The 23,113-nt window shown below is 50.6% G+C and overlaps 1 protein-coding gene across 2 annotated transcripts in view; it reads right to left on the reverse strand.

Annotated features, from left to right (window-relative positions):
* Positions 1–4,282: 4,282 nt before the first annotated feature.
* Positions 4,283–23,113, reverse strand: part of Elmo2 (engulfment and cell motility 2) — a 37,473-nt gene continuing 18,642 nt past the window's right edge. The window contains exons 4-16 of one of the 2 annotated variants that reach the window (XM_051143806.1): positions 19,403–19,481; positions 16,130–16,180; positions 12,834–12,956; positions 12,409–12,543; positions 11,717–11,821; positions 11,527–11,635; positions 10,977–11,113; positions 9,509–9,672; positions 9,300–9,412; positions 9,105–9,212; positions 8,579–8,661; positions 6,933–7,010; positions 4,283–5,669 (exon numbers count right to left, since the gene is read on the reverse strand). In XM_051143806.1, coding sequence (XP_050999763.1) covers positions 5,469–5,669; positions 6,933–7,010; positions 8,579–8,661; positions 9,105–9,212; positions 9,300–9,412; positions 9,509–9,672; positions 10,977–11,113; positions 11,527–11,635; positions 11,717–11,821; positions 12,409–12,543; positions 12,834–12,956; positions 16,130–16,180; positions 19,403–19,481 — 1,486 coding nt within the window. In that variant the 3' untranslated portion in view covers positions 4,283–5,468. The remainder of the gene's footprint in view (positions 5,670–6,932; positions 7,011–8,578; positions 8,662–9,104; positions 9,213–9,299; positions 9,413–9,508; positions 9,673–10,976; positions 11,114–11,526; positions 11,636–11,716; positions 11,822–12,408; positions 12,544–12,833; positions 12,957–16,129; positions 16,181–19,402; positions 19,482–23,113) is intronic. The other variant, XM_051143805.1, reaches the window with a different exon arrangement.

The raw sequence follows: 23,113 nt of genomic DNA on the forward strand, positions 1-23,113 counted from the left end.
GCCCTGCACATGGAGCTAAGGACTGTCCTGCATGCTGAGCACCTCTGCTATTCACCAAGGCAGAGGATCGGCTACTGACTTCTAGAAACAGTTTCTGCAGGGCTCTGGCCCACACTGAAATTGTTAAGAATACCATGTGTGCTGTCAAAGTGGAACCAAGAGCTCCCATTCTGGAAAACTCTCTTTGCTGACACTGACAGCACTCACACCTCTGGAGCTGCTGGCACGGTAGCGTGAGCTTTCCCCTCATGGTGGGCTCATTCTCGTATCTTCTATACCAAGAGGAACTCACCAGCGGCCTTGCTGTGATGCCAGCACCACTCTGCCAGAAACTGACAGATGAAAACATGTTTTATTTCCCCATCAATCACCTTTGTTTCATACTACAGCTTGGGCACCACTGATTTTCAGATTAATAAAGAGGCTGTTGACTAAAAGGCATGGTGGGTCCAGCGTAGAAGCACTGCCCTACTGGCCTAATGCAGCCTTGCATCTTCACAAACTTTCTTCAGGCTCACATCACTCCAGCATGCAGCCATCTCTGGTCACCATGAGACCCAGAGGCAAATCCAATTGCTGACTGGACCTATTCACCTGGGCCACTAGTCTCAGGCACCTGTTTACATTGCTACACAGTTAGGGATGCAGGGTTGAACCTACTTCAAACAGACTGCAAGGTTCACGTTCTCTCAGTGCTAGAGCTGGCTCTACCGCTTGGCACTGCCGAGCCTTCGTGGGGAAGCCAGTCTTACACACTGCAGCCCATTAGCAAATCCCTATCTCTACACACTGGACGCCAGAAGCATTATGCCCCCAAGTTGTAACAACTGATGTTGTGTTCAGAAATTACTTTCTAGCGCTGGCCTAGCATGTGGAGGGCCTGGGTTGAGTCTCCAGCACTGCAGGAGACAGCCCACGCAGCGTTCCCTGAGAACCATGGCTTCCCCTTCCCAGGCAGTCTCGGGGCATGCTACATGCCACGACAGCCTGTTCCCTTTTCTCTCAACTTACGGATCTGTCTATTTTTGATCAGCTCCTAGTTGTCTGTCTATGGTTCAAGCCCTGTCTTTCCTTCAGAGAGCCTGTCCAGCTCCCAGGCACCATGCAGAAGTCACCTATCCCCAAACAGGAAGCCAAGGCCTCAGCTAGAAAGGACCCAGGAAGCACGCAGCCACTCACTCCACGTGTCATCACTTTGCAGTGGTTTGCCGCACACTGGACATACAGACGTGAAACCCCTAAGGTCCCCATCCTTACTCCATGGTAAGGGAGAACAGCTTCCAATCATACCCCCAAGAAACAGCAGCTACTTTGGAGCAGGGTGGGGTATCGGGGCAGCACCTGGCTGCCTTCTACCTCCTCAGTGGTGACGTGGGTGTGTAGCTCAGTGCTTCAAAGCATAGGCTCTAACATCAAAGACCCGTGAGAACCCCCCCCCCCCAGTAACCCCTGCGTCCACCTACTACTGAGACTCCAGGTTACCTGGCCTGTGTAGACTCAGTTTCTCTGACCATGTGCTGTTGGGACGGGGGAGTCCTTGGCATGAGGACCAGCATTTGGCACTGGCCCACAGTAGGAGCCGGGCCATCACCTGCTACAGCTAAGCTTTCCAATGTCAGGCCCACTCCTTTACCTCAGTCTGTCAGGCTGTTCACCCAGGCAGCGCTGCTCTTCAGGGCCCACATTTCTCCTCTCACGAAACTGACCACTTCCTCCTTGGAGACCTATTGGGTGCAACCTGCCCCAGTCTCTGGAGTCTTCTGTTTTCTGGAGGAGCTGCTTGGCCAGCACCTACTGTCCAACTCAGCCACTAAGAACCCAGCTTCACTCCCATCCCCTTAGAGACTCCTCACTCTGTGAGGGCAGAGGAACCTAACTGCCCTTCAGGCAGCTCCAGCTGGCAGCTCCACCTCCAGGTGCCACGAGCAGCTCACTTAATGCTCCCGAGGAAGGTCTCCGCCTCTGAAGCCTCTTAGAAATAGCCATCCTAACAATTGTATACGTATGCCAAAGGCAATGTCAGTGCAATCATTGCTGTTCCCCGAATTCCTCATGCCCTGCTCTGTCAAGCCCACCTCTAGTTAGTTGTTGCCCTAGCCACTTCTCTTCATGTCTTCTACCACAGTCTAAGCCACAGCTACCATTCACCTATTGCCTGCAGTCCAGAAAGAGCCAGAGACTTGGGTGCTGGTTAGTACTGTCAACCTGGCAGACTCTAGAATCTCCTGGAGACGGACCTTGGAGCATACCAGTAAGGGGTTCTCTTGAGTGGAGACCCATCTGTTTGTGGGCAGGGACTCCTGGACTGCATAGACGGAAAAAGGACACTAGCACGCATTCATGGCTCTCAAGATTCTCCGCTTCCGGACAGTGGATGGGATGCGTCCAGCTGTTTCAAGCTCTTAGTGCCCTGACTTCCTTCCCCACGATGGGCTGGCTGCGCACAGAACTGTGGGGGAAATTTAAGCCTTTCATTCCTTAAGTTGCTTTTGTCGGGGTATTGAACTACAGCAACAGGGAAAGAAACCAAGATAGTTGGCTTCAATAGACTGGAGACTCCTGAGCTGGGTCCGCCAAGTCCACCCTAGACCCTGGTTGCTAGCTGCAAGCTCATGCGCGGCCGTGTGCCCAACACATCAGCCAGTGTCCTCGTCCACCTCGATTACCAGATGCTCTCTGCTCCCGTCCCCTTTCCCCAGGGTCCCCACTGCGCGTGGCACTTCCCACAGCGTGACGACTGTGTTTGCTCACGTGTCCCTGCCGCGCCTACCCGGCACCTTCCGTCAGATTCCCCCAAGACCCGGCCCCTAAGTGCTTGACAAATGCCAGGCGAGCGGACCCAGGGCCACAAGAAGGCTCAGGAAACTGAGGCTCGGGCCCGGCGAGAGCGCAGGGGACCGCCCACCGCACGCCCACTTACCTCCGCCCAGGCGCTCAGTCCCGAGACTCCTGCCGGAAGCTCGACCCGGGCACTGTGCCGGCTGGAGGCGAGACTTCCGCCGGAAGCCGGCGAGGGTGGGCGGAGCCAGAGCATCTCCCTCTCTCACTAGGTAGGTAAGCAGGCCAACGCAGGAATTCAAACACCGTCCCTTTGTATCTTTCCCTAAACTGGCACTAGGAACGAACTCTCTTGAACTCTTTTTTTTCTAGGACCTCAAGCAGCTGGGAAATGACGTGAGAACCATTAAGTTTTAGAGAGACGTCAGACGGTCCTGGCAAAGTAATAATGAACATTTTGTGAAATTACATATGCCTATAAACTTGTGAGAATAGACTGAGTAGGGAAAGGTCATCCAGAGGAGATGGAACCCGAAATGAAGGGGTGAGAAGGACCTAGTCCTACCGGGAGCTCTGGAAAGCAGGTTGCATTGGCCTCACTGGCAATCTGTCACACCCAGATTGGAGTCTATATGTTGGGTGCAGGGCATGTGGGCAAGAGAACGTGCAAGCTGGGGCTGCAGACCCGAGCTGTCCCAGTTCTCTGCTTTTGCTCTTCTGGGCTCTACTAGGACTGGCTGCAAACAGGGATCCTTGCACATGACTTGGCTGGGCTCCTGGCTCCTAGCAGAAGGCTCAAGGCCAGTGTGTAAGCTGTGCTTTGTGCACACTGCTGCTGTAGGCTGCTGCCAGCTGGCATCTCGAAAGCATTAGTTCATTCAATGCTCCCAAGACCTACAATGGTACCCATCGCAGCCCAAGGTCTTGGCTTCATTCAGCCCTCAAGGCCTGTGTTGCATGCACTTTATATGCCTTCTGAAAGCGCCTGTCCTCACCCCCTCCTGACAGTGGCAAGAGGAAGTATCTATTTTCATCACTGCCCTCATTCAAGCCTCCCAGCTACCAAGGCTGCTGATGGGAGCAACAGCTTAAAGCACCAGCTGGAAGGCTGGGCACTAAGTACAGGCAACACACAGGGTGCAGAACATGTCTTTTTTGAAAGGCACAAGTACTCGAGCTGTTCCCTGGCTGTGTCTCTGGCAGGGAAAAGAGGGAGGATGGGTTCTTGGGGGTGTACAGTATGCCTTCCCACGTTGTACCCAGCAGGGCTGAGCAGGAAACACTCTGTCCTGTACCACAATCTGTGAGCATCTTTAGCCAGCAGGTGTGAGCAATCTCTGCATGACAGAGCAGGATAGATGAGGAGGGGAAAGGAAGGGGCTCCTGGAACAAGGCTGGGAGCTCTCCAGATGCTCCTGGGCACTCTGAAATGAAGGCTGCAAGTGACTCCCTACCCTTGGGGCAGGGAACAAGTGCAGAGGAACAGGTGTTGAGAGGAACCAGTCTACATGAAAGAGTATTTATTGAAAACACAGTCACTGACAGGAAGCTCCTGGCTGCTCTCCGGTTACATTCTTAGTTCATGAGAACACTGCATTTCTGCTCTCAAATTTATTTTCCCTTAAACATTCTATCCTAGGACAGGAAGATCTTATATAAATATATATACAGTCTGTATGAGTATGGCCTATAGTAAAGAAAATATATAGTACACTCTTCATTGGGTAGTACCTACCATGCCAGGCTACCAGTACTAAATACCACCATGTTAACATGCGTCCAAGGAGAGAGGCTGTGTGTGTGCTCCAAGTGCTGCAGCACCAGAGAAGGCCATGGCACAGCTGTGGCCCCAGCCGCTTCTTGAAGTCATGGCTAATGGCAGAAACCACGGTGCCAGGAAGGAGATAAAGGGAAGGCAAACTGCCCAGGTTGGGGGCCAACAGGAAAGCAAACACATGGGCCTGTAACTAGGGGCATGGGAACATTCTTCCTCAGCAAGGAAGACAGAAATGGAGGGTGAGCTGGAAGGCCTCAGTCTGACTTTCCCTGCAGCATTCCTGGAGCCTAAGAGAGCAAGCCTCAGGCTGGAAGCCTCTGCCTGGCTAGGATGAGACTGAGTGCTTGGGGAGGAAATTACTACCTTTTTTGATAGCTGGATGGGCAAGAGAGACTGACACCTCTAGAGACTAGAGATGTCAGGACCAAATCCCAGAGGCAGCAGTATCTTGGCACAGGATAAGGTTGGAACGAGCCTTCAGAGGCTTATTAAGCAAAAGCTCAAGGCCCCGCCCTGCCTGAACCACTTGAAAACAGTCACTCCAAGGCTCTCCCCTTCCCCAGGATGCATGTGCCCATGGGCAGCCTTTCCTGGGCCAGCTGCAGCCTGCATGAGTTCTCCAGTAAAACCAGAGAGTAGGCTCAAAAGGAAAGGGGGTGGCCGGCAGTATGTCCAGTTCCAGATGCAGACTCAGGGTGGGAGGCAAGAGCGTCTTGAGTTCACCCCTCCAGGCTCTGTGGTGCTGAGGAGGGCAGCAGGCCCTGACTTCATGACTCCTAGTGGAAGGGACCAAGAGAAGCTCTGGGTCCCAGTGGGTTTGAGGAGCAGTTGCCGCGATCACTATAGAGTTTGTTCAATTGGAGGGCAAGGCACAGGCTGCCAGTGTCTCTCCTGGGCCCCAGTCCCTTCCTGCTCAGCCATAGTGATAGACGAAGTCATAGCTGCTGGGCTCCTTAGGGACTGGTGGTGGTGCCTCGGGGATCTGGATGTTCTCCAAGTCCAGAAGCCGCAGCTTCATCTCCATGCTCAGCAGTGTGTCCAGGTCGCTCTTGGTTAGCTCGCTGGACATGTCCTTCCCCAGGAGGGCGCTGAGTCCATCAATCCAGATGCAGTACTGTGGGCAAGTTGCAAATGTCACACAGTGGCTGCTGTGTGGCTGCAGTGGGACTCAAGGCAGTGCTGTTTGGTACCATTCAGAATATGCCAAACTCAGCGGAGACAAGAACAAGGGCAGCTAGGAGAGGACTGTCACTATCAATGATAGCTTTATAGGGGATTTATGTGAACACTTCAAAAAATAATGCGAAATGTGATCTACAGTGCAATTAAGGAATACAAGAAGATGGAAATCAGTACCAGAACAGTGAGAAGAAATGGGAGCAGAAAACACATACTCAATGAAAAGAGTATGAAGCCCACAGGGACTCAATATTGCCATTTTTGTTTTTGTTTTTTGTTTTAAAGGCCAATTAATGTCTTTGAAAAAGTTTTCAAGGGAAGCACAAAAGAATTGGCATTTCCTGCATGATGGAACATGCTTATAACATCCAAGTACTTGGGAGATTATAGGCAGGAGGATCGGGGTTCAAGGCTAGCCTCAGCTACAGGAAGTCTGAGACCAGCTTCAAGCTGCATGAGACCCTGTCTCAGAAAAACAAAGCAAGTAACAACAAAAATTAAGCCAGCTCTAAGAATGCAAGGGTATCGCTTCTTGGCCTTTTGGCTAAGATCAAGTGTAGAATGCAAGGGTATCGCAGAGGCTATGCCCTGCCAGCCCTCTGCTGCTGTCTTCGTTTTCTGTGCTCTGCTCACTGGGCTTTGCTGGGACCACTGGCCCCAGTACTGCTCCTCCTGAAGCCTAACTCCAGGAGCTCAACAACAGGCTCTCATATCTGCAATTTAACTGAGTCTGGCACTCACATCTTCCTGGGCTATAGGTGAACTGGGATCCTCTTGTTGGGTGGAGCAGCTCCAACTGGCTCCACAGCCTAGATTGAGTCTGCTCCATGTAACTGGGATTCAACTCCCCTGGGAGATGTGATATCAAGATTGCAAAGAAGAAAACCACCCCCATGCTGGGCCTAACTTAATAACTGCTAGCTGCTCCTAAGGAGCGAGGGGAAAGGCTGGTGTGGTGGTGCACATCTTTAATTCCAGCCATGGGGAGCAGGGGAAAGAAGAGCTCTGTGAATTCAAGGCCAGCCTGGTCTACATATCACACACAAAAGAGTAAGGTGGAAAGGCCCACGAACTTGGTGATCCATTGTAGCTCCCTGCCTTCAGAGGGACACTACTGTGCTGGCCACACCTCCTCTCCAACGAAGAGCCGCACCCAGTGAGGGCACTCCTGTTGAAAGCAGTGTAGTACAATGCTTACCTCATATTTATTAGGAGCAATAAAATTCAACGTCTCATCAGGATCATACAGGATGGAGAAGGCCAATTCCAACACCTCCTACGGAAAAAAAGTCCGAGTGACCTGGAGCAGTGATCAGTTATGACATCACCAAGGTCCCTAGGCATGTGCTCAGGTGTGGCTGGACCCAAGGGCAGTGTAACTGACCTTAACTCACCTACTTCCTGCCATAGTCACACCTAGAATGTGGTGGTAGTTATTTAAATTTGGAACTGTGATGCTGGTGCCTGCCTGGATCCCTGCACTCCAGAGGTTGAGGAACCAAGGTGAGTCTGGGCTACATGGGAAGACCCATGCTACTCAAGAAATCAAACAAACAAAAATGATTGCAGCAAAGTATTTTCAACACTCAGAACCATGAATGCCAGGACTGTATACCAGTCTATGTTTTTATCTTATATCCCAAGATGATTGGTTTCCTCTATATTGGCACAAAAAAGTCCTGAGAGAACCGGGTGTGGTGATGCACGCCTGTAATCCCAGCACGCTGGGAGGCAGAGGCAGGCGGATCTCTGTGAGCTCAAGGCCAGCCTGGTCTACAAAGAGAGTCCAGGACAGCCAAGGCTACACAGAGAAACCCTGTCTAAAAAATCAAAAAAACTAAACAACTCCAGCAAAGACAAACTGCTGACGAGCTGAGGCAACTGGAGCATCAAGAGAAGAACTGCAGTACAGCAAGTCACAAGTGCCTGGCTAACCCGTGTGCTCAGAGAATACAAAAAACAAAACAGAGACTTTGTATGAGACCAGCAAACAACTCACTGCTCTAGAAGCAGGTACAGAAGTCTCTCTTCTCCACACACTGCCCCAGGGGGAAGCAAACAGGACACGAAGGCAGGCTTCTTCCTTGAGAAGTGGCTCGGCTCATTAGTGAACAGAATTCCCTAGTTTGCAGACCTTAACCTCTGAGCAGAGAGTCTGCTGATATGACAGTACAGCACCCCGCTGTTATGGGCCTCTTGACAGCCCCAGTACCATCTAGGGTATGGTCATGCCAGGGCAAGGTCAAACCCAAAGCAAATCAAACCTCTAGGTCCCTGTGCCAATTTGCAGATCTGGGACAGAAGAAAAGCACAGAGAGATAGTCAGCAAAACTCAGACTCTGGGAAATGACCGCATAAGCAACATGGTCTATTAGACTAATAAACTGCAAAGATGGGAAGATGGAGGGGAAATGCATAAATGTAGAACCTGGAGAGAGGCATATACCACAGCCAGCAAGCCCACCAGAAGTGATTTAAAACTGGGTACAATGTGTGCATGGATGTACATATGGCATTTATAAGACAGCAGGTGGACATATGAAGGTGAATGGAATATTTTATATTAAATAATGGCCTTGTATCTTCTGCTGTGTGTGTTAATGTGACTCCGTGGTATGTCACTTTGGATCTTTCAAAGTCATAAGGAGAAATGAGTGGCAGAATTTGCCAGGGTTGCTGAGGCTGGTGAGATGTGCACTGCTACCTAGTTATTGTTATAGTATTTAATGCTCTTGATACTGAGTGTAAGAGTAATTTAAAGTGGGAAGAGTCATGTGCACATAGAACCTGTGTCTGCAGCTACCACAGGCAGGTGCTGGGGCTCAGGACAGCCTCTCCACTCACCTTGTTCTGCTTCAGGGCACTCTTCTCTTTCATGTGGGGACAGTCTTTCCCAGTGACAATGGCCTTAATATCTGCAACAGGAACTGAAAAACAATGGGAATTAACATCTGGAAGCGGATGCTGCAAGCTGGTTGTCACTGGCCTCAATGCTGGAAGGGAAGTCCAGGGCAGAGTGCCAGGATGTGGCAGCTCTCAGGCCCCAGGTCCCTCCCAGCTTAGGCAGGTGTGCATGCGGGAACCTGCCCACTCTTCAGCCTCTTTCTGTCAACCCTGGCTGTGTCATGGGTGCTACTTTGGTTCATCTCTTCAAGGAGTAGAGCTCTGGGCAACCCTCCTACTTCTCTTTCCAATAGTGAAGGTGACAAAAAGGACAAGGCAGGCAGCAGTGCAGCTAACAGGAAGCTGCTACTGCTAGAGGATCTTTAGCAGGTGAGGAAACAAAGGACGCATGCCTGAGACCAAGCACTAGTCTGACACAGCCAGGACCAGCACTCAGGGGTCATGATGCACAGAGACATGCACCTACTTTTCTCCTGCAAGGATTCGAATGTCACCTCCCCTTGAGGGTTGTCATCCAAGTCGCCATAATGTAGGACCTTGTGGTTCAGTGCCAAGCGGCAGTGCCAGAACCGCTCTGGAATATAAGGACAGCAAGCAGGTGAGGTATGGGAGTGCTGGGCAAAGGGGTACCCTGCAGAGCCACCCAGGCAGGCTCCCTCACCTTGCCGCCGCCGGTTCCCGATTTTTCGGAAGCTGCTGCCCTCGCACAGCCGGTTCAGGCGCTGTTGCTTAATCAGCTCCAGGATCTCAGGCTGGATCTTCTCCCGAAGCTCCCTGTGGGCACACCCACCCACATGAGCTCAAGACCATGGGACAGCGATAGGGCTGGAGCAGGCCGCTGCCCTCTCGGGCCTACCAGCTAACACTTACACAATTGGAGGGGACTGGAAGTCATCCTGGCTCATCCTCTCAGACTGGCGCAGCCGCAGAATCTCTGAGTAGCTCAGGCTACGAAGTTTGCTCTTGAACTGATCCAAGGAGTTGGGTTTAGAGGGCAGAGCCCGGGTGATCTGCTCTCGGACGACTTGCATAACCTGGGCAAACAAGGCAGCCACAGGCCACTCTGAAAATGGATAGGCCAGCTCGAGACTAAGGCTCTCCCTCACCCAGTGTCTCAAGCAGAGCAGGCATCACAGAGTCCTGACTTTCTAGTGGGCACGTCAGGTCACATGAAGGACAGTGACAGGTGTTTCATTTTTCACACATTTCAAGAAGCAGGGAACGAATTCTGAGCTCAACTCTTTTTTTTCCCCCGACATGGTTTCTCTGTGTAGCCTTGGCTGTCCTGGACTCGCATTGTAGACCAGGCTGGTCTCAAATTCACAGGGATCCACCTGCCTCTGCCTCCCAAGTGCTGGGATTAAAGGCGTGCGCCACCACCGCCCGGCAGTGAGCTCAACTCTTAAATGCTCAATCCTTCACCTATTCTTTCAGCAAGATAGAATGTGCCAAGGGCTCCATGGCCCTCATCATCAGAGAGGAGAGCTCCGTCCTGTACATAATGCCATGAAGAACAGGAGCTGCAACACTGAAGGCAGGCACAGTGTCCAGCAGACAAGGGTGTTAAAATGTGACGGTTTCCCTAAAACAATTGTTAGAGAAGAAAGGAGGGTGCCTGCCCTCCCATTGTACAGGAGGTACAATCCTCCACAGGAAAGAAAACTCTCAGAAAGACTAATGAACATGCACGCATGCACACGCGCGCACGCACACACATGAGCACGCTCGCACACACATGTGCACGCATACACATGCACACGCGCGCACACACGCGTACACATACACACAAAATTCTTCTTTAGACTTTCCAAGGTTTGTTTGATTTTCTTGAGACAAGGTCTTGCTCTGCAGGCCGGGCTGTCCTAGAATTCAGGCCCCACCGGCCTCACACACAGGCACCATGCCAGTCCACCTCAAAACCCTGAGCTCCTGGACTGTCAGCTGTGAGGACCTAGCACACTGCTCCACTCTGGGGCACTCAGAGCACCGAGGCCTGAGATGCACCTCGATGTGCACAGCACGCATGACACCTTTCCTGCCTTGCTGACACTGGCTAGTCATAGAGATCACTTGCCACCCTGAGGCCATGACAGGTACAGCTCTCCCATTGGCTATTTCCCTGACCCCTGTGGAGGACAGTGACAGGTGTCAGCTTCCTCAGGCCCGCCCAGCTCGAGGTTATAGAGGGAAACTCAGGCTCTCAAGTACTTTGACCTTGTGAGAGTACTACTGCCCAGGCTGGCTTTTCAGCTCAGGGATTCCCCAGGCGCTGGCCAGCTGTCAGAGGCTGTCTCGTGATGGTCTTCCACCAGCCTCCAAGTGGCTCGGCAGCACTGACCTTGTTGAAGTCCTCAGCTGTTGCCCTCATTTCCTTCCAGGTCTTGTTCAGCAGCTGGATACAGATTCCAAAGAGCTCTTCAAAGGCTCGGTCGTGGGTGAAGAACATCGGGTGGTAGTCATTGCGCCCTTCATTTGCTGTGAAGAAGAAAGGGAAAGCGTGAAGGCCCTGCCCTCAGGCGCTCAGGGCACCCATCTGCCAACTCTGAATTCTCTGCACTCAAGTCCTGAGGACAAAGAAATCAGGCCACAGACTATAGCCATCAAGAGCATGAAGGGGCTTTCCTTATGCCCTTAGCTCACTCCCCACTGTTAGAAACTCAGCGAGGCCCTTACACACAGCCCCAGGGAGCTTCAGAGACACCTCAAATCACTGGATCAGACAAGACAGCAGCATGATCACCACAGACAGAGTGAGCTGGACCGTGAGCTCATGGGTGATTAAGAATATCGCTAGCCCTGCCTAAGGCCTTCCAGTCCCCCATGACACCTAGCTGTCCATCATCTCTAGCTGGAGGCTGGCTGACAAGACAGGACAGGTGCAGACTTACGGAGCTCCCCGACCTGCAGAATCTCACAGAGCATCTTGGTGAGCTCAATGGCACTGCGGCCGAAGGGACATTCATGCTTGTCCTCCCGGCTACTGTTTTCCAACACAATCTACAAGCAGAGAGGAGGCGGGGGTTGAGGGGAGGCAGGCATGGATGGGCACCAGGAGTGGGGGGCTGCCCCTGCCTTTACCCGGATGTAAGTATCCTGGTGGACTTTGGCCAGGTACAGCATGTTGTCCAAAGCCAGCATTCCAGGAGGAGTCTGGGTGAAGTCCAAGGCTGGGTTGATATGGTTCTGGAGAAAGCAGGAGCCCAGTGTGAACTTGGGTGGAATGACCTGGGGGGGGCATCCTCTGGCCCTAGCTTGTCTGAGTTCCTGGAGCATCAGACTAAGGCTGCCTCAGTACACAACCCAGCACCAAGCAGGCCAGCACTGAGTAGGTACACAGTAGTTAAACTAGTCTCACTCCCAGATGAGTCACGTTTGATTAGACACTAGTCATGGCAGCTTTGTGAAGAGCAAGCTGCATTGGTGAGTTGATTCACACAGGCTCTGGGTGTCACCCCATCCTCTCCACTGTTGGACAGGGAGGGGAATGAAGGATGGAGGCTAAACTTTAACAACAGGCGTGGGGAGGCACACCACTAAGATGAGAACAGAGCACCAGAGCTAGGTCCACTCCAGGCATAAGGTTCCCTCTCCCTGTGCCCAGCCTGGCTCCCTGGGATCTGGTTTGTATGCCCAGGTGATGTACGCCCACCAAGTGGCTACTGCCAAAGCAAGCCGAGCACAAAGACCCCACTTTTTTCTGTCGGCTATTCCAGGGCTACCACTGTGAAGGGAGAGCTGCCAGGGCTGGGAGGAGTCACTCTGGTACTTACAGTAAACCCCAGCATCTTATAGTCCTTGGTGTACATGGCTTTGCGTTTTTCAGTCCCACTCCCGGGGACATTGTTAGGGTCGGACTCTGCGTCGAATGCAATCCTCCTCAGTTCAAATATAATGTCTCGTTGAGCCTGGGAGGTGTAATGCAATAGGCAGGTCAGTTAGCTAGCCAAGGGAAGCAAGGAAGAGAAACACTGGCATGTGCTCCCAAGCCAGTCTCTTGGGAGGGACCAGTAGTAGGACAGAAGGACAGAAAAGGGCTTTGTCCCAAGTCCTCAGGAGATGCAGCCCACACTGGTTTTGACAGGGCCAATACAGACCACTTCACACAGTACTCACTCCCAGCACACACTGATGGTGGAACGAGCACAACCATGAAGAAACAGCACAGCTTACAGCAGGGAGGCCCCCTAGCACCTGCCTGGTCATTGGGATCCATCTTAGTCATCATTCTTTCTTCCAGAAGGTTAAAGGTCAGGACTTGAAGGACATAGAGCTGATGGGCCATTTCTGTTTTGATTGGTCGATTCCCTCTGATCACGTGCTAGGAAAAGCAAAGGCAGAAGCAGGGTTCAGTGGACTGTCTTCCTGAAGAGCCGTATCCATGGGGTGAGGGGAAGTACAAGCACATTGGACAGGGGATCGCATCCTCCCGGCCACAGAACCTGCATGTTCTTGAAGGGGCTGGAGCGGAAGGGGGCTCAACTTGGCCAGAGTAGATTCATGGAGGTCTTCCTTTTCACTCATGGGTAGGGGAGGTGGAATAGAGAATGAAGGCTTAACATCAGACACCAGAGGTAGGGAGGCTTGCCATCAAGGAGAGAACAGGCCACTGGAGCAAGACCCACCCAGGCTTGCACCTTACAGGACTAAGGCCAAGGCAATAGTGAGTGCATGGAGAAGAACCACTGGTAACAGGCTTTAGAATGGATCACTTTAAAGGATATGGAGCCACCTATGAAGGCCACTTGGCTTTCCTATGCACCCCATACCACCCTCCCCACTCCTTCCTCTCCTCTCCTCTCCCCACATACAGGCCTCTATCCTCCAAACCATGCCCGTACTCATCCTTTAACCATCCCCTCTCTCCTCACTGTTGGCTCATCAGCTCCCTGATTACCCTACCCCATCTTCTCTCTCTCTTTCTCCCTGCCAGTCTTGGCTAATCAGTTTGGGTGTCACATGTGGGTCTCTCAACCTGCCCTTACCCCCACAACACCCTGCTTTTCCTTCTTGCTCCCTGGACTTCTCAGCCAATACCCCTGCCCTCACCCTGAATCCTGTCACTCTGGGTCCTTGTCCAGCTTCTACAATGTCCTACCTGCGTCCTTCAGGTCTCTCAGCGTTTGACAGATCCCCATGCGCAGGGTCGCTAGCATAGCACAGAGTGCTATGGCAGCATGGGACGGACTTCTTTGTGCAAGCCCACACTAGCACTGACTCTGCAAAGCTCCGCTAACTTGACCCCACCCACATCTGCTTTGACTCTAGACCAGTCTTTTGGGACCTATGCAGTACAAATTGATGGTCCTAGGCTGACATGGCTGGTGAACACTGGCCAGGTCCAAACTGTAGTATGTTGTGTCTATGACACACAAGACCTGGAATGAACATATCTGTGGTATACGGAAATGTTTTTAGTCATGTGTTAAATACACCAGGCATGAAGCTTCCTTTCCCCTATTCCTGTAGCACTGCTGATGGAACATCTCAAAGTCCATGGCAGACTTGAGCTGTATCTCCCCCAGCTGAGCTGATCCTGGACCTCATCCTCAGTTGTTGACCTCAGGCGGTCGGCTTTCTCTACATCTCTGCTGCCCAGTAGAGTTGCCAAAGTCACACACACAAAGGGATGAATCCCACTGAAAGGAAAGACAGCCATTCAGGCCCAGTCAACCCTCTCTGGACAGAACTTCCATAACACGTGCAGAGCCAGAGAGGCCAGCTGCCCTCAGACCACTACTGGGATGTCTCCTACCCTCCAGCTCCTGCAGACACATGCACACCCTCTCTCTCCAGTATGTCTTTTGCTATCTCAAGCCCAGGCATCCCCTCACCCCCCAAGCTCATGCTCTCCCATACAGGGAGAGGCTCGGCTGCTCTGCTTCCTGTCTGCTTTATATCTCTCCTCTTCCACCTTGCCCCAAACTCCTCCTCAACTGCTGTCTCCTCACCTCCCGCTGCCTGTATGTGCATCTCTAGTCCTTCCTCCTCGCCCCTCCATCATTCACAAGATGGCTACGAAGAGAGGTGAGTGTCAACATGCTCTTGGGTTTTGCTCACCAACCAGTAATGGCTGTAGTTCTCTGGCTTCACTAGAAAGCACGCTTAGACAGGTGCCAGCAAATCAGGTAAGTCCTCGGGCTCAGCTGTCTGTGCTGTGGGATCCTCTTCTGATCCACCAAACTAAGCCTCAAACATGGTAGATGTTCCCCAAGAAGTGGCTCGCCACGCCCACAGAGGGTGCCTGGGCAGCTGTTCTAGAGCTCCACAGCAACCCATGCGAGCCTGTGTACTTGCCACCATGCAATTGCTGGAAGGGAACAGGGGTTGCAGCGACTTGGGGACCTAGTCACACAAGGTGAAGCCAGCAGACTCTGCAGGTTTTCTAAGAGCTCTTTTAGAGCTCTGTCACCTTATACACACACACACACATACACACACACACACACACACACACACACACACACACACACACACACTGTGTGTGTCTCTCAAAAACACTCATACCTACATACGCACATCTCCTGTCCACAAATGCCATGCACCCTGCCAGGCATGGTCTATGTATAAGCTCCTTCAGGCCTCACACCCAGCTAAGTAAATCAAAGCCAGGGATTTGGGGTCAACTGCTCAAGATCAAAGCAGACTGGAAAATGGCCAAGGCCCACTGTCAGCATCAAATCTTTCACGCTTGACTCTGATGTTTCGCTTATTACCTTCACTGCTGTTTCTGGGTTTTCCCGTTTTTGATAACTAATAAACTCTTCCTTTTAGGCCTGATCTTGGCTCCTGTCCCCACCCCCACTAGCTGCCTTCCCATATCCCACATCACCACTGTGGTAACAAGGACAAGAATAAAGTCCCCTTCCCAGACTTCTCTCCAGTCCATCAGCAACCCGCAGCTCCTGCAGCGTGGTCCATGGTGGCCTAGAAGTTACACCTCTACCAACATTCTGAATCTCAGCTGTGCTGGGGAAGGAGACTACAGCCTGATCTGACCTGGCCCTCAGCACCTTGCACTACTGGCCTCAGTGGTCAGCCTGGGGGTCTTGCCTAGGTGCCTGACCTTTACAGCTCCTCCCTGCAAAGCAGATCCTACTAGTCCTGCCCTCCCTCTCCTGGCCATAGCTGTGTTGAGCCCCTCCTGTTAAGAGCAAGCACACTGCCCTCTGCATACTCCAGGTTTCAGACCACTCTGAGCTGTTGCTAGCATTCCTTTGCATTTATTTAACAGTTCTGAAGTGGTAACAAGCAGTAGAGATGGCTTTCATCTCTTCTCCCTGGAGGAGCTGCAATCTCTTGGGGGCCCTGGGGATGGCTTCCCAGAGGCAACTTGGCTTAGTGGAGTCCAAGAAAAGGCTCAGGTTTCAGCCCTGTTAGTGAGCCTGCGTTGTGTCCCACCCTCAACACCAATAGTCATGGCCTCTCCTTGGAATGGTGATGACCAGCAGCATTAGGAACAAGCATTAGCACAAGCAGTCACTGGGAACTCACGTTCAGGATTATGGACCGAAGATGCTTCTGTGCGAAGGCGTTGGCCATGTCCTAGGGAGGGAAACCAACAAATGTCAGTAAGGCAGGTGGCACCTGTGACTGCTGTCAGGGATGGTTTCCTCACAGCCATGAACATTTTCCTTTCAAATGAAAAATGAAGAAATCCATTGACCATCAGATGTATTTTACCCTAAAAATGTCCCTGCTTTTTTGTCATGTGTACAAACGAACTCAGACAGTTTCCCTTCTTACGGGCACAATAAGCTTCATGTCTTCACAGGGGACTTGGATTGCCTGAGGACGAGACACATGTGCTACAAGGATGCTGGAGATGGACACTGCACGCAGAGCACATAGCAATACATGCACCATTCCAGGCAGATGGCCACAGCTGAAGAACCCTGCGCGGATGCCTGGTCACTTGTGACTGGCTTACAGAGTGATGTGTGCCTTTGGGGAGTCTTTCCACAGTGGATTCACTTTTCCCATCATATTTGGCTCAAACTTCGACAGTAAAATTTTATTTATTAAGTATCCAGGAATAAACTATTCTAATAGATGAGTTCTCCACAGAGATTTTTTTGAGGATCTCATCAGCACCATTTGACCATCTTTTAAAAAGACACAGGAGGGACTAAAGTGATTATCATTCAAGCTTTTCCCAAGCTTTCTGGGGATCACTCTGCCGTGACACTGTCACTCTGAGGAGATGTTGAAATTTTACCTACACAAAATGGTCCCTATCAGGATGCTTCTAATTTTCTGACAGCTTTTTTCGAATTTTCAGTCTCTTCCTTCCACTGTCAGCAGCCTGTCTTAATGATGTTAGTGACAGTGACTCCCTTCTAAGCTGCTGCCTTCGACCACCTGTATTGATAGCAGTAAGTTAGCAGGCCTGAGGGTGCTGTTACTTTCCTGTGATGTCTCTCCTATTTCTAAACCTCTACTCATGTTCCAAATGTCTGGCCAGAGCATCTGGGTTTATTGTGAAGCCCTGAGCATATCCTGGCTGGAAAAGGACAATTCAGGTAGGCATCTACCAGCAGACTAGAAGTAAAATATGAAACTCCTCGATGACCTTTTTCTTGGTGCTGGGGTGGGAAGCACACACCCTCCTTCATGTGCTTAAAAGGAGGCCTCACCAAAGCTCCCTCTAAACAAGAATAAGCACCCATTCTTTTGAATCTTAAAAAAAAAATGTGTTTTGACTCTCTCTCTCTCTCTCTCTCTCTCTCTCTCTCTCTCTCTCTCTCTCTCTCTCTCTCTCTCTCTCTCTGTGTGTGTGTGTGTGTGTGTGTGTACAGTTCCTGAGGAGGCCAGAAGAGGGTGTCAGATCCCCTGGAACCAGAGTTAGAGACAATTGTGAATTTCCATGTGGGTGCTGGGAACTGAACCTGGGTCCTCTCTTCAGCCCCCAAACTCTATTTTGTAAATGGTTTAACTCTTCCCATTATGTATTTAGGACAGTCCAGAGAGTCTGGAAACCCTCACCACAGCTTTGGCTGCCAGGAGGTGCCATATTCTTGGTATCATATGGAAGAAAGCCAGGCTGTGCCTGCACTGACTCACACAAAGGCATCGTGAGGGAAAGCCTGGCCACTCTCCCAGACTGGGCGTCCCTCAGTCCTTCCATGACTCTCACCTACGGTGCCTTTCTAGCATTCCAGTATGACAGACATATGCTACCTTTCCAGGGCCCTGGTTCCCTGAGCAGCCAGCCCAGCCCATATGCTTCCTGCCCAGCTTTGACCTCCCCACCGGGAAGAGCCAGGCCTTCTGCAACAGCAGTGCTACTTACAGTGACGGGCAGGTCTAGAGGGTTAAGGTGCTTGTCCTGCCAGCAGAAAGCAAAAAGCACAGAGAGAAGCAGACAGGATGAGCTTTCAGCTTATGGTTAAACGAGGACAGGAAGAGAGATGGTCACAGAGCCACACCATCCAGACAGATAAGACAGACAGACTACGATGCTTCTGCTCCTCCCTCTAGTAAAGGACCTCCCAAGATCCTGTGCATAACCCCACCGTGACACTGATAGAGACTCAGAAAGCCTTACTTCTGTATACTATGTTGCTTTTAACAGAGATCTAGTGTGGCTGGGTTGGAAGGGTGCTTAGAAGTTGTTTAATCTGGTCCTTTAACTTCATAGAAAGAAGAACTCAGACTGGAAGCTGATACATTTGCCCAGCCAGAGGAAGGACAAGCATTCTGTCCATGTCCTCCACTCAGGTCAGCACCTGCCCCAGCAGCCAGCTTCCAGGTCCTACACTGTAACACAGGGGTCTCATGTGTCCCAATGGCCTCGCTGTGAGTGAGTGATCAGTGCAGATGCTGTAACTCCCAACATTATAGATCAGGAACTAAAGGTGGGACAGCGAGAGCTGCCAGGACTGCATGCACCACACAACTGGTAACAGAGGAAGGCAGCTGAGGATGTGGACCAGAGACGACCACACCATGAAGTTAGTACTAAGTCCCATCGCCTTTAGACCACAATAGTGGCACAGGGGCTCCCCTTCCCACTTCTCTAACCCAGGAATTAGCAAACTATAGGCATATTGGGTGTGTTGTTTGACTGGGGACAGCAGTACCACTGTTGGTCTCTTGTCTGAAGCTGCTTTTGCTTACAACAGCAGATATTGAAGGGTTGCCACAAGAAGTGAACACCACTTACTTTCTGGCCCTTTATAACCCTGCTCTCAGCCAGGGAGCATCAGGTCCTCACCTCCCAGTGCCTTCCTGGGCTTCCTCATCAAAATCAACCTGCTGGATTCTGGCCAGGGAAGATTAGGAGGGAACTCTGGGAGCTCAGCTAGAACTCTGTTCTCTCCCCTGCAGAGAAGGCACTATGGCAGTTCTCTTAGAAAAGCCCAGCTGGGTGTGGTGGCGCACACCTTTAATCCCAGCACTCGGGAGGCAGAGGCAGGTGGATTGCTGTGAGTTCGAGGCCAGCCTGGTCTACAAAGTGATTCCAGGACAGCCAAGGCTACACAGAGAGACCTTGTCTTCAAAAACCAAAAACAAACAAACAAACAAAACAAAACAAAACAAAGAAAAAAAGAAAAGCCCAGAGGGCCAGGTGTGGTGGCACAGGACTGTAATCCCAGGACTCGGGAGGCAGAGGCAGGCGGATTGCTGTGAGTTCGAGGCCAGCCTGGTCTACAAAGCGAGTCCAGGATAGCCAAGGCTACACAGAGAAACCCTGTCTCTGGGGAAAACAAGAAAAGAAAAAGAGCCCAGGGAAACCAGGGAAAGATTGGAAAGGCAGCCACACACCTGTCGCTTGTCTTCGGGGGCCTTCAGGAACAACGCGTTAATCAGAGCGATGGCATAGGTTTGGATCTCCTGGTTGGAGCTGTGTCAACAGAGAGAGGCAGGAGGATCAGAGGACTAAAGAGCAAGATGCTGCTGCTCACACACAGCTTAAAGCACTCACAGATTGTGATCAAACAGCAACCTGGGGCTAAGTCAGAAAAGCATTTCAAGCAGGTGCACACTTGACCCCATGATTCCATGGAAGGGATTTATCCAAGACAGCAATCAGAAAGCTATGCATGACAAGGTGTTACACCAGAGTGCTATTAAAAGGACAGAAATGTTAAGTAATCCAAATGCTCTTGCTAGGGCTGCTTAATATGCAAGATTCCTAAGGGCCTCCTAAAAATCATGCTATGGAGTGAAGATTATTAACCTGGGACTTGGGGATGGGTTTAGAGTATCTGTGAAGCCCAGATATGGTCAGCGTCTAGCTGGCTGTGTGGACGCTCCCAAGGAGAGGGAAGCTTAGGTGACACTGGATTCCCACAGGTATCTGTGATGCAGAAAAGGGTTAGGAGCATGGTTGTACAAGAGCCTGATATGCGAAAATTCTCATGATGCATTATTCAGCCAGGAAAAAAAGTAACACACACACACATCAAGGTCTAAATTTGGGCAAAAATATGCAAAGGAAATGCCTAGAGGGACATTCAATTTAATGTCCCAGACAGAACAGTGGTTCTGTCTGGAGTGAAATAACGAGCAAATAATGTACTACTGCTGTTTTTCCATATTTCCAAAGTTCTGACTACAAATTTATCTTACTTTAAGTAAATAAAACAACTACAAGCATTTCCCTGGAGTTTTATAATGCTGACAGTTGGGGCTCCCACCTATTGTGAGTGTCTCCTGTGGCTTTCCTCCAGAAGACTAAGCTTCCTGGTCAAGCAGGTCCATGGCTGAGCATATGTGCACTGGTGACAATGTAGGCTAAATATTCATAGGAAATGTCACATTCCTTTACTGTTCTCAGGGAGGCAGCTGAGATCACCTCCAACTCAAAGATGAGGAAAGAGGAGCAAGGTCGCCAGGGCCAAGAAATCCCTGTACACAGTCTGTCATCGCCGTCTCACCCTGCCGTTTCAAATACAAAAGTTGGGGTTGAGGAATTCTTTAAAAGTGACAAGGTGACGCCAAGTGTGGTGGCACACACCTGTTATTCCAAAATCTGAGGTAGAAGAGAGAAGATCCTGAGTCCAAGGCCAGCCTGGACAGCAAGAGACCCACTCCTCCCCTCAAAACAACACTGACAAGGTGAGGTCAGTGCACAAAGAAGTCACGTGCTTTCTTTTTAATTAGATTAATGGGGGAATAGGTTAGGAGCACTTCTGGGTTGTACTGTCCAGTTTTTATGTCAACATGACACAAGCTAAAGTCATCTGAGGAAGGAACCTCAATTGAGAAAATGCCTCCATAAGATTGGGCTGTACATAAGCCTGTAGGGAATTTTCTTATTATTAATGGGGGAGGACACAGCCCATTGTAGGTGGTGACATCCTTGGGCCAGTGGTCCTGGGTTCTACAAGAAAGCAGGCTGAGCAAGTCATGAGGAACAAGCCAGTAAGCAGCACCCATCCATGGTCTCTGCATCAGCTCCTGCCTCCAGGTTCCTGTCCTGCTGGAGTTCTTGTCCTGACTCCCTTTAGAGATGGACAGTGACGTAAAAATATAAGCAAAAATAAATAAATAAATAAATAAATAAATAAATCCTATACTCTCCAACTTGCTTTTGATCGTGGTGTTCTGTCACTGCAACAGAAACCTTGACAGGACAGGAGGTGGGGTACTGCAGTGACAGAGCTGCCCATGACAGGACAGGAGTTGGGGTACTGCAGGGACAGAGTTGCCCATGACAGGACAGGAGGTGGGGTACTGCAGTGACAGAGCTGCCCATGACAGGACAGGAGGTGGAGTACTGCAGGGACAGAGTTGCCCATGACAGGACAGGAGGTGGGGTACTGCAGGGACAGAGTTGCTCATGACAGGACAGGAGGTGGGGTACTGCAGGGACAGAGTTGCTCATGACAGGACAGGAGGTGGGGCACTGCAGGGACAGAGCTGCCCATGTGCTCTGGGAGGACCCAAGGGCAAGAACGCTGAGAGCAGCACAGATGATGACAACCTGGCTGTGAAGTCTCCGAGGGAAGCAAAGACTCTACCAGCCCATTGTGCAAAGACTGCCCAGCTGGAGCGGGAAGATCATCTGTGATCAGCAAGAGACAGAACAACAAAAGTGAAACCTCTGTCTTACTGGGACAACCGATGCTGGTCAGCTGGGCCTGAGAAATCAGTAGTGATTAAGAAGAGACCAGCATCTTTGAGGAGAAATCTTCTGAGATCGTTCAGACTGTCACTGTGCCCTGGTTCTTCCCTCTTAAAATAAAAAAGTATTTATTTTGACAAGAGCCCAGAGTTGAGACTTTAAACTTAAAAAAAAAAAAAAAAAAAGATTTGAGAATTTTAAATAGACTTTAGATTTTTAAAGAGATTGGAGTAAAAAAATAAGATTCATTTATTCACTGTTTATACAGTATTTTGCCTGCATGCCGTAAGAGGGCACCAGACCTCATCTACGGCTGTGAGCCACCATGTGGTTGCTGGGAATTGGAAGAAAAGCCAGTACTCTTAACCTCTGAGCCATATCTCCAGCCCAAAACTGGATATTTTTTAAATTAATTTATTCAGATTACAACTAAATTGTTATCCCATCACTTGTATCCACTCGTTCCTCCCTCCATCCCACCCCCACCCTATTCCCCTCCCCTAGGTCTATGACCAAGGGGGACCTCCTCCCCCACTATATGGTCATAGGCTATCAAGTCTCACCTTGGTGGCCTGCTTATTCTTTGAGTGTCACCAGGGCTCCCCAGCAAGGGGACGTCGTCAAATATGGGGCACCAGAGTTCATGTCAGAGTTAGACCCTGCTCTCTACCCAACTGTGGAGAATGTCCTGTCCATTGGCTAGATCCGAGTAGGGAAAACTGGATATTTTTAAAAGGATTACTTTCAAAGTGATTGAATTTTGTAGGGCTGTGGGATCTTTTCAGTTTGTATGGTTCAGACTGTGATGTCTTTATTAATGTGTGACCTTGAGGTGAATAAAAAAGGAAAAGTTGTGGCTTCACAGTGATGATGTGTCTGTGTAATTAGCTGACAAGGGGTCAGTTATACTGACCAGTTTTATGTCTATTTGACACAAGCTAAACTCATCTGAGAGAAAGGAGCCCCAACTGAAAAAATGCCTTCATTTGACTAGACGGTAAACAAGCCTGTTGAGCACTTCCTTAATTAGTGACTGATATGGGAGGGCCCAGCCTATGGTGGTGTTGCCACTCTTAGGATGGTGGTGCTGTGTGAAGCCACATTTGCCTTGCATCTGGTAGGCTATTCTGGAGATCTGCATCTTCAGGGTCCCATAGGGGATCTGGTCCTATTCCAATCAAGTCCAACAAGCAGGAAACAGTGAGAATCAGTGTCAATCAACAGTGTTATTACCCTTCCTTGGGGGCAGTTTAACCCCTACAATCATGTGGACTGGCTCCAAGTAGTGCCTGTGTGGCACCTGTTTTTACTGCAGGCTAAAAATCATGTCCTGATAAGGTAAGCTTGCAATTTGGGTTAGGTGTTGCTCTGGGCTGGCCATCATGCTAGTATTTAAATCTCCTTTG

Source organism: Acomys russatus, chromosome 4 (assembly GCF_903995435.1).
Source record: "Acomys russatus chromosome 4, mAcoRus1.1, whole genome shotgun sequence".
Classification (NCBI taxonomy): domain Eukaryota; kingdom Metazoa; phylum Chordata; class Mammalia; order Rodentia; family Muridae; genus Acomys; species Acomys russatus.